The following is an 11,836-nucleotide window of genomic DNA, read 5'->3' as shown; positions in this document are numbered from 1 at the left end:
TAGACCTCAACCAAAAGTGAGGTCAACAGTGCCCCTCCACCATTTCATCTCAATAGATTTTCTGAACTCTTGAATGTTTTCTGGATATTATGCACCGTGGTCTTTAGCTGGAATTGCTTCCATCTAGTTATGGGTTTTTACCTGAATGTAGTGTGCTTCTATGTTGTTCTTTAGGAAGATTGGGTTGTGTTGTTTCATTCAAATCCCATGTTATAATTTGGTTCTTTTTGGGCAACCCTTATTTTGTTCTTTTGCTTGTTTACAGGTTGCTTACTTGCTGCTCTTTTGGAAGCTTGGCTGGTGTTGTTTCATTCAGCTGTCATATTACTGTTTAGGTCATATTGAATGGCTAGGGTTTTTCCTTAACAAAGCTCCTATTGGTTTTCTCTGCTCTAGTGGCTACCCCTGTGCTAGTTTCTTTTGCTCTATACCATTGGATGGTTTTCTTTCCTTTGGTTATATAAGAAGGATTTTTCTTACTGATCCTAATCTCTCTTATAGAGCTATGTTTTCTTTGTGCAGAAAGCTGATATTTGATAAGAATTGGCTTCTCAATTTGTATCCTTCTGTTGGTATCTCATTTACTTCTTAAGTCAATTGCTATTTCTTTGTAGTCAATCTAAATCTTGCTTCATTTATTGATGTTCTATCTGACTATGCTGACTGTTATTTGGTTAGTTTGATACTTCCTTCTTGCAGCTCTCATATCTTCTCTCCATGACAAACTGGAGCTGGATTGGGTATAATTTTTTAAGATTTCTTCTCTTTTTGGATATACCTGTGTTCTTTTTTGAGATTATTTTTATCTGAGTTGTATAGCATGTGGGAGGGACCTTAGGGGTACCTTAATTGTATTTTTTTTCACATTTTTAGTGGGTTCTTCCCACCTGAAACCTGTACTTTTAAAATTTGAGAAATAAATTGTCATATATATACATATATATTAAAAAGGATTGACCGGAGGCTATTATACAAGCTCCCAGCCACCACTAATGTGCACAACAACTTGAGTACTACCTCTTTAAGGCCAATTGTTCGAGAGTGGATTCAAACCCCAGACCTGAGGGGTATTAAACTGTGGATGCCAACCATATATATGTATATGCATATATTTTTGGGGGGGGGGAAGGAGCGTTATACGACTCCATATGCATTACTAACAAAAATGTGGTTACAGAGGGGTGTGGAGGTGAATCCCCACCAAAGGAAAAAAAATATAATACTCATGCGAAGAGGGGTTCCACCTCTAGCAGTAAAATTCGACAAAAAAAATCTCCTACAAGAAATACAAGTATACCCTGTAGATACAAAAAATCAAAAGAAAAACATAAAAAATGTAATTTGTATGATATGTAGAATAATCCTCTAGCCAGCATAGGAGAGATGAAAAAGAGACTGCATCAAATATTCAGCATAGCGTGCGGAATCAGTCTGGTGCAACCTCCAAAAAAGTTGCACGAAGAGCTAAACTACATAGCAGAAAACTGAGCAGCAAATTATGAGGTTCGGCAAAGTGAAAACCGCATGAAGTAAAGCCCAGAAAACATCATTTCAGATAATGGCATATAGGGAAGGCTAAACAATCTATAGCTGGTAAAGGTAAAACCAAACCAATGAAAAACAGAGAAGTAGAAGAAAAATTGAGAAGTAGGGGAAGCGAAGTAATAAAATCACCACACCCACCAAAACCCTCAGCATACCAAGTAATAAAAACCCTCAACTGCAAATAAAGCCAAGTTGTGCCTCCCAACAAATAGGAAAATTATCTTTTATTGTAAGGCACATCAAGTAAATCACCACCCGAAAGGACCTAAAGTTGATGTGGGGGCAAAACACCCACCAAAACCCTCAGCATACCTTGCTTAGCAAGCCAATCTGTCAGGGAATTGCATTCCCTATAGATGAACATAGATTTACAGATAGATGTGCATACGTGTGTGTGTGTGTGTATAGTGAAGAACATAGATTTACAGATAGATGTACATACGTGTGTGAGTGCGCGTGTGTGTGTGTGTGTGTGTGTGTGTGTGTGTGTGTGTGTGTGTGTGTGTGTGTGTGTGTGTGTGTGTGTGTGTGGAGTCTAGGCATCGAAGGCATGATTTAAAGCCTAATGTTTTCTATGGCATGAACATTGATGCGTGCTAGAAAATTCACGGTGGTAGAGTAACGGACTATCGTCTTAGCCTTGTACGAAAGTTCAGCACACACACAGATGAAAGATAAAACAAACGGTGCTGACTCCAGAAGTTTTTACATGGAAAACTCGTAAGGGAAAAACCGCGAGGTCTGGCCTAGTTGTGGAAATCCACTATTGATTGTTGATTACAGAAATCCTTTATTCCATAAATGGGAATGAGCGGTGATCGATGACAGTCGGCGGTGGTCGTCGGAGGTCGGCGGTGGTCGACGGCGGTCGACGGTGATTGACGACGGAGGTCGCGGTGGTGCTGAGCTGCAGTTCTCCTCAAGGCCTCAGACTCTCTCTAGACTTCGGCTCCTTTCCATGTGAGGGGTGGGGGTCTATTTATAGTATTCTGGGTGCAATTAATGCAGGAATATCAACCATTTTGATCGGGCGGTCTAGAGAGTTTCCTCCGATCATGCCGCATTTAATGGACATTTGAGTAACTGAACGATGTCGGAATTGAGTGGTCTCGGGCTCGTTGGATTCATTTTGTTGAGCCGCTCGATTCGAGTATATAGTTGCTAGTGTCGACACCTGTTTGACCTTCCAAATGTGTCCAGAAGTCTTCCAAGGGTGGTGTAATGACTTGATCTGAGCTTGATTTGACTCAGATTGGATTAGATTTCATATTATTAGGTCTATCTCATTGAGCCGGTTAGTTTGACTATAAGTTTGCTGAAATCGGAGCTCTGGACGACTTTTTAACAAGATTTAAATGTTTCTTGCTTAAAATATTATCTTGAGATTTGTGTTATGTTTCGAGATTCGTGCTGGATGATGAAAAATTTATTGGTGATGTATCTGTTGCACCCTTAATTTTGGGCGAGACCATTTTTATCTTCCGAAAATATCAATATATGAAGTATTTATGTATAAGTATAAATATTTATTACTTAGCATAAGAATAATTTTTATCCTTATATAAATAAAAAGCTGAACCCAGCTTAGTTGGTTATTATTTTTTGCTTCATGTGGGAGAGGGAAGGTTTGAATCCCGTTTAAAACAGAATAAATAATATTTTTATAAAAAGAATTTGAAGAGATTAAGGAATTTGAAGCAATAAGGAATTTTGAAGAGGAATTTGAATTCCAAAAAAAAAGATTAATAGAATTTGACCCTTTTTTTTTAATATGAAAAGTTTTTATTTATTATTATTTATTAGCATTTAATGCTTGCACATTTTTATAGATTTTCTTATTCATGTGCATTTATTGGGCAAGACTCTTTTTGAGCCTATAAATAGGGGCCTAAAGGAGTGGGTAGAGGTGGAGTACTCAGTTGATCCGAGATTTCGCAGAAGAAGAAAATAGTCCTGAGCAGCAGTGAAGAGTTGCAGCGAAGAGTTGCGGTAAAGTGTTGGGGTGGTGCAGAGTTGCGACGAAGAGTTGCGGTGAAGAGTTGTGGCAAGGCGTTGCGACAAAGAGTTGTTGCAAAGCGTAGTAGTACGGAGTTGCGGGGAAGAGTTGCGATGAAGCGTTGCAATGCAGTGTTGCGGTGCAAAGTTGCGGCGAAGCGTTGCGGTGTAAATTTTTGGTGAAGCGTTGCGGTGTAAATTTTTGGTGAAGCGTTGCGGTGAACCATTGTGGTGAAGCGTTGCGGTGCAGAGTTACGGCAAAGCATTGCGGTTACTATCGTGGAAATGATGACAACTGGAGAACCCCATTCTGCTAAAAACCAAAGGAAAAGTCACAAACCAGAGGATGCTGTATCAATTTTGAAGGAGAGCAAATTGATCTTTTTTTGAAAGAAGTATTATTTCTCGAACAATATGGCGGTGAGATTTCTAACTTCAACTGATTGAGTGTATTCTCATACTTCTGTGTATGTCGCTATTCATGAGGCAGCCTTGAAAGCAGGCTTAAGATTTCCACCGGCACCTGAGTTTATTGATATTATGAAAGCGCTCGGGGTTTGCGTTGCTCAGTTGTCTTGTTGGGTGGTGACAACTATTATTAGGTTGACAGTTTTTTTTAGGAGTCGCAGGTTGAAGTTAACACCATAAATTTTGGCACAACTGTGTTTTTTACTGATATGCATGATCGTGTGTTGTTTAAGTATAAAGAGTTGGATTTCTGCCTAAAAAACTGGTAAGACAATGTTCCGTAAGATTTTTCTTTGCAAAAAAATAATTGGAGGCTCCGCGAGAGGCGAGGAAGGTTTTAACAATTGTCTGTCTCTCTTCAGACTACTGTAGAGGGAATATTGCAAATGCTGAGATTTAGTGACTTGAAGGAGATGTTGTTTGAGACACAATATATTTATGAATTAGTTAGTGAGGAATCATTGTTCAAGTTCAAGCTTTCTTTCCACCCCGAACGGTCAACAGCTGTAGTGTTAAAGAAATCTAAGAAGAGACATTCCGAGCTAGCCCTCGCAGAATCCTCAAAGCGGCTCCCAACAAGCAATGAATGTGAATTACAACCTCAAAAATAAAAGAAAGTTGAAACATCACGAGAGCACTTGCTAAGCCCTTCAATTATTCACATTCCTGAAAATATCTTGTCTCATGAATGTACTGGTCTCCTGGAAGCTAAGAGTTTTGTAAGTTTCTTTCATTTTCTACTACTATATAATTATATCATCTCTCTAACCGATATTTCTTTTATTCTAGGTGGATAAGATGGTAGAAATCCAACAGGGGCTGGAACTGGCATTGAGAATCTGGAACTCCGAGTTTGTTAAGAACAAAAATTTTCAAGGCGAGTACAAACGTTGGTATGAATCTGGGGTTGAAACAATTACATCTCTGGAATCACAATTGACACAGTGCAATACAACAATTGCAACCTCCCTCTCGTTGCAGCTTCAGGATCTGCAGAAACTCGTGGGGGGTTGGTGGAAGCACGAGCCAGCTTTTGTGAAAGTAATAAGAGTGTAAAAGCCCTTAAATCGATAGTGTTAGCCGAAGAAGAAGATATCCAACTTTTGAGGTCCGTAAAAAATGTTGATGTCTCAGAAGTTAAGTGTACAACGGTCGAGGACTTTAATAACTCACTTGAGTTTAAGACTATCATTCAAGACCGTATTCAAGAGGCTTGTGATCGGGTGCTTGATGTTGAGGTAAAGGAGCAGCAAAAATTGTTCATCGAGGAAGGATTCATCTAAGATTTTCTGAAGGGGAGTCGAGCATTGCAACGTCGAACTGAGATTATCATTGAGGGGCTCACTCCTAGCCAAGCTTTGAAGGATTCTTCCTCAGATTCTGACGGTGATGACATCGAGAGTGAATTGAAGAAGTTGCTCTTTAATGACGACGAGGGGGCGGAGGAGAATGTTGACATTGATTAGTGCTATACTCCAACTTTTATGCATGTAGCGTGTTTGCTTTTGTCATGTTGTATGAATGATGCATGTGAATCATCTTGTTTAATTATTTGATTCTGTTAATTATTTGCCCCTGAGAATCTTCTCTTTCTTTTTATTTTTGTTTTATGATAATGTCGAAACATATTTTTCTTTTCATTCTACACTGGATATAAGATATCTTAGAAGTTCTAATATGTGAGAAAGTTACCGTGGGGATAAATTGCCAGCGGCTTTTAACTTGGCTAGGGCTATGCATCGAAGTATTACTCAATGATGTTAATCTGTATGAGATGAGCCATGGAAGTCTACTGAGGACTTATTAACCCATCCAAGGTTTTTTGTTGGAGCTTTGCTCGCTTATGAACCTATGTGAAAGGGAATGCGCCACTGTGCACCAACTGAATGTGAAGCTCCTTATAGAATGATGTGAAGACACTTCCAGTGAATTGATTCTCATTATCAGTGATAATCTTTGCGGGAAGCCCAAAGCAACAGATGATGTTTTTCCAGAAAAACTATTTGCATTGAACTCAGTGATCTTGGCAAGAGGCTCTGCTTCTATCTATTTGGTGAAGTATTTGACAGCTAAGATGATGAATTTTCGTTGTCCAGTAGCTATCGGAAAAGGTCCCATGATATTTACCACCTATTGGGTGAAACGTCAATGACTGAGAAAAGATGTGAGTTGCACTGGTGGTGCATTCATAGAGTGCAGTTGATAATTCTTGCATTTTTGCACAAACTCTAATGCATCTTGTTTAATCCTAGGCCAATAGAAGCCTTTCCTCATTATTTAAGAGCAAGTGCACTGCCACCAAGATGCTCCCCACATATTCCAGAATGAACTTCTCGTAGAGCATAACCAGCTTCAGATGGAGGAAGATACTTGAGATATGGACCTATGAATGTCTTCTTATACAATTAATATCTTATAAGGATTAAGTTGGCAGCAATGGGCAGCAATGCGTCGGATGCGAATTGATGTAGTACCATCATCTGGCAGTGTCCCGTCTTGGTGGAAGGAGATGATGGGGTCCATCCAAGATGGCTCCCTTAGGTCATCTATAGATAGTATCACCCATGGGCCGTGGATGCTAAGAAAATTTATCTCCCTAATATACCTTCTTTTATAAAGATCTCTAGTTGCTGAAGTTGTAAGTTAGGAGAGGGCATCGGCTAGGGTGTTATGCTCCCGAAGTATGTGAATGAGCTGACATGTTTCAATTTGGGTGGGATGTGTTTTTACTAGACTGAGATACTGCACCAGTTTTGATTTATGAGCATCAAATTCTCCTTCTACTTGGGATGTGACGAGTTACGAATTAGTGTAAATAATTATGTTTTGTACTTCACAATCGATGTCAAGCTTTAATCCGACGACAAGTGCTTTGTATTCGACAATATTATTGGTGGCTTGGAATTTCAAACAAACTTTGTACTCCAAAATGTCTTTCTTTGGGGGATGAGTAGTATTCTTGCACCAGCTCCTGAGTTTCCGAATGCTCTGTCTACGTATAGTGTCCACTGAGGTAATTGTGGAAGAGAAGAGGGTGTTTCATCAGAGGTAGGCACTGCACATTCTACCACAAAGTCGACCAACACCTGTGAGTTGATGTTTGATCGTGGTAAATACTGGATGTCAATATTTTCCATTTTTATTGACCATTTAACTAATCTTCATGATGCTTCTGGTTTATGTAGGATAGCCTTAAAAGAGAGTTGCGTGTAGACGCCAATAGTGTGTGAGCCTGAAAGTAAGGACGGAGTCTCCTTGCTGAGAATACCAGGGCTAGTGCAGTCTTATCTGCCATTGGATAGCGACTTTCTGTATCCGAGAGAACTTTACTGACGTAATATACTAGTTTCTCGATTGTGTTTTCCATTCTGATAAAAACAGATCTTATTGCATGAGGTTAAATAACTAAATAAATATATAGCATCTCCCCTTGGATGAGTTTTGAGAGAAGGAGCGGTGAAGCCAGATATGCCTTAAGTTGCTGGAAAGAGATCTGACTGTCATCTATCCATTGAAAACCAGTGTTCCAAACTCCTCTAAGTATTTTGAAGAATGGCAGATACTAATTTCTAGAATGAGCTAAGAACTGGGATAGGGCGGTTATACTACCATTCAAGTTTTGCACCTCCTTGATGTTCCTTGGAGACATCATGTCCCTCAGTGCCTTGATTTTTTCTGGGTTTGCTTCAATTCCACGATGGGTAACCATGAATCCCAAAAACATCCCTAATGTGACCCCGAAAGCACATTTAGTCGGGTTAATTTGCAAGTCATACTGACGAAGGAGTTGGATTCTCCAGATGAGAAAAGTGTTGGGATGCTTCCGGACTTTTTACTAACATGACCTCCCTTGTATGCCCTAGAAGGTTTCTGAATACTTTGTTCATGAGAGATTGATAAGTTTCACCAGTATTTGTTAATTCGAATGGCATAACATGATAATAATATAAGTCCTTATCTATTTGAAAAGAGGTGGCTTCCTCGTTTACTGGGTTAATTTTTATTTGATTGTACCCTGAGTATGCATCCATAAAGCTTAACATCTGATGCCCGAAAATTGCATCAACTAGTTGATCTATGCGTGAGAGGGGAAAGCTATCCTTCGAACATGCTTTATTGAGGTATGTATAGTTGACACACATTCTCCATGAACCACTAGCTTTTTTCACCATGACGACATTGACCAGTCATGTAGGATGGTGTACTTCCTATATGAACTTTGCTTTGAGAAGCTTGTTGACTTCTTGTTTAATATCTTGTAAGCGATCTTGGGCAAAATTGCGCTTCTTCTGGTTGACCGGTTTAAAGTTTGGATCTATATTTAAAGAGTGCATGATTATTTCAGGGTCAATCACAGGCATGTCTGTTGGAGTTCATGCAAAAATATCTTGGTTCCTTTGGAGGAGATCTACATATTCTTAAATTTGTTTATCGGAGAGTAAGGAACCAAGCTGTACTATTCTCGATGGGTGTTCATTAGAGAGCAGGACATGTGTTCATTAGAGAGCAGTTCATTAGAGAGCAGGACATGAACCAAATCTTCTATAGGGGAAGCTCTTTGAGAAACATCTTCATTTGGAGATCAAAGTTTTTAATGCTAAGTGTCATTGATGGGTGCAACTGAGCTTGCCTGAGGTCGCATGATTGTGTTATCTGTTGATCTCCTTGTACTATGCCAATCCCTGTTGGGGTTAAAAATTTGAGCTTTAAGTGTAGCACATATATTACGATGCCAAAGATGGATTGCAAAAGTCTCTCAAAGATGACATTGTATGATGATTCTGACTTGACAACAATTAACTGAACTGTGTGAGTTATCTGCTGAGGAAAATCTCCCACGACAACAGAGAGATTTATTGTTCCACGACCCTTACTGGTTGATTATCAAAACCATATAATGACTCAGATGTAGGTTGAAGTCTTTCCCTTGTCAGTCCCAAACTAAGGAAAGTGGAGTAGAACATAACATCAACAGAACTCTCATTGTCAATCAGGATCCTTTTGACATTGTAGTAGGGTTCGTCAATTCCCGCGCTAATGACAAGAGGATCCTGGTGAGGTACTCAGACTCCTTCTAAATCAGAATCATCGAAGGTGATAGGTTCAAGGCGCAATCTATTATGTGTTGGTTCATCAGGTGCAGTGATAAGAACTTGATCTGTTAGAAATGGGCCTCCTGCAATTGTTTGAATTTCGCCTTTGACTGGGTGACCCTCATGTTGTTACCTTTATGTTTGTTGCCCTCAGTAGGATCATTATAGTTACCAGCTTTTTTGTTTTATATAAATCGACCAAGATATCCCTGCTGAATCAACATTTCAATTTCTTCCCTAAGGAGCTTACATACCTCAGTGGTGTGGCCACGACTTTGATGAAAATGACAGTTTTGTTCTTGATTTTTTGAGTTGGGATTGAAGGGGTGAAGCCACTTAACAGCTTGCTCATCATTGATGGCCATCAAGATGTTATCACGTGACATGTTGAGTGGTGTATTTTCTTTCTTGGGTTGATATTCAATTCGTTGGCCTGTAGGTTGACGAAGGAGGTCACGATTCTTTGGTTGTTCAGACGTTCTTCGTTATGAAGAATGATTATTGTCTCTGGAGTTACCTTTGCCCTTTCCCCCAAATTTCTCAAGTTGTTCCTTATGTCCACTGATAACCTCGTCTGCAGTGATTTGGGCCTCAACATGATGGACAAGATCGGCATAAGAACGAATTTTCTCCCTCATCAATGATGAGTAGAAGGGCCTTGGCGGAGCCCCCCAAGGAAAACCCCCCCTAAGTAACTCTGGATATACTCATGGAATTTGAGGGGCTTCAACAGAAAACCTGCAGAAGTAGTATTTGAGCGGTTCTCCTTCACTTTGACGAATTCCTGAGAGATGGGATAAATCCTTGATGATCATTCGATTTGCTATGAACTGCTCCACAAACAGTCTGGCAAGCTCATTAAAGATGTTTACAGTGCCCCCCGACAGAGAGTAGAACCAGTTTCGAGCTTGTCCCTTAAGAGTTGTTAGGAACACCTGACATAGAAGCGCATCAGAGGTACGTTGAATGTGCATGATGGTTCGATAATGATCAATATGTTCATAGGGGTCAATTATCCCTTCATATGCGTTAATGTTCGGCAACATTAATCCTCTTGGGATAGGGTGTTGGAGGACCGCATTCGCTAAGGGAGAGGATTCAAGGATGTTATGGTGAGTGTGAAAGCGGTCTTTTTTCTCTAGGGGGAACTCCTCTCGGACGAGGCGTCGTAGTTCGTTACAGATGACATCATCTGGAATGGTAGTAAGACATGGTGGTACCAGGGGATTCACATGAGATGGATGAGTGGAACCTGCGGTGTCTAGGAGTTCAGCATCACAACCTGACAAGGGAACTGTTCTTTCTTGAGCAGAGGGGCCGGTAGAAGTTCCTCCGGGTGGTATGTTTCTGGTAGGTTGAGGATTTAATGGTAAACCAGTTTTGTTCATTGTGTGAACAGTGTTTGTTGGGTCCCTCGTAAGAATTGTATGATCTCCAGTTGAGACTCCTCCATTCTGTGCATTTGTTCTTCCATAAAAGGAACTGAAACCCTCTCATTGGGTTGATAACGTCTTCCAGGGCGGGAAGATAAAGAAACATGTCGCCATTGACTTCGTGATTGTATCCTGGAACGATGAGTGTTAGAGCGAGCTGCTCCGTTGTCCGAATATTTTGCCTGGTGGCCATGTAGGAAAGTGAGCAAGTACTTCGGTGGTGGGATTGACAGTTCCTACAGACGACACCAAACTGATGCGTGCTAGAAAATTTACAGCGGTAGAGTAATGGACTATTGTCTTAGCATTGTACGTAGGTTCAACACACACACAGATGAAATAGAAAACAAACGGTGATGACTCCAGAAGCTTTTACGTGGAAAACCCATAAGGGAAAAATCACGGGGTCTGACCCAGTTATGGAAATCCACTATTGATTGTTGATTACATGAATCCCTTATCCCGCAGATGGGAAATGATAACTATATTTTTTAGATTACAACGTCAATTGACAACGTCAGTTGGTGGTGATCGATGATGGTGAGTGGTATTCGATGAAGGTTGTCAGAGGTCAACGTCAGTCTGCGGTGGTCGATGACGGTCAGCGGTGGTCGTCAAAGATCGACAGTGGTCGACGGCGGTTGGCGGTGATTGTTGACGGAAGTCGCGGTGGTGCTGAGTTGCGACTTCTCCTCAAGGCCTCAAACTCTCTCTAGACTTCAACTCCTTGCCATGTGAGGGGTAGGGGTCTATTTATAGTATTTTGAGTGCAATTAATGCAGGAATATCAACCATTTTGATCAAACGGTCCAGAGAGTTTCCTCCGACCATGCCGCATTTAATGAACATTTGAGTGCTTTAACGGTCTCAGAATTGAGTGATATTGAGCTTGTCAAATTGTTCTTGTCGAGCCGCTCGATTCGACTGTAAACTTTCCAATGTCAACATCTATGTGACATTCCAAATGTGTCAAAAAATTTTTCAAGAGTGGTTTGATGACTTGATCTGAGTTTGATTGGACTCGGATTGGACTAGTTTTCATATCATTAGGTTCACCTCATCGAACCAATCAGTTTGACTATAAGTTTACTGAAATCAGAGCTCTGGATGAATTTTTATTAATATTTAAATATTTCTTGTTTATAATATTATTTATTATTTTGAGATTTGTGTTATGCTTCGAGATTCGTGTTGAATGATGAAAATTTGTTCGTGATATATCAAACATGTATTCTCATCATGAAGTTTTGTGTATTTGAAAACATAAAATTAAAAATACTTATTTCTAGTTGGGATATAATT

At 40.1% G+C, this 11,836-nt stretch overlaps 1 protein-coding gene across 1 annotated transcript in view; it reads left to right on the top strand.

Annotated features, from left to right (window-relative positions):
- Window positions 1–5,474, top strand: part of LOC110037063 (branched-chain-amino-acid aminotransferase 5, chloroplastic-like) — a 7,529-nt gene extending 2,055 nt beyond the window's left edge. Inside the window, exons 5-6 of the mRNA XM_020741672.1 lie at window positions 4,798–5,049; window positions 5,304–5,474. Coding sequence (XP_020597331.1) covers window positions 4,798–5,049; window positions 5,304–5,474 — 423 coding nt within the window. The remainder of the gene's footprint in view (window positions 1–4,797; window positions 5,050–5,303) is intronic.
- The last annotated feature ends 6,362 nt before the right edge of the window (window positions 5,475–11,836 follow it).

The sequence above is a fragment of the Phalaenopsis equestris genome, unplaced genomic scaffold (genome assembly GCF_001263595.1).
Source record: "Phalaenopsis equestris unplaced genomic scaffold, ASM126359v1 Scaffold000002, whole genome shotgun sequence".
Taxonomy (NCBI): Eukaryota; Viridiplantae; Streptophyta; class Magnoliopsida; order Asparagales; family Orchidaceae; genus Phalaenopsis; species Phalaenopsis equestris.
The sequence above is the reverse complement of the archived record's forward strand: the minus strand, read 5'-3'. Positions and strand labels throughout refer to the sequence as shown.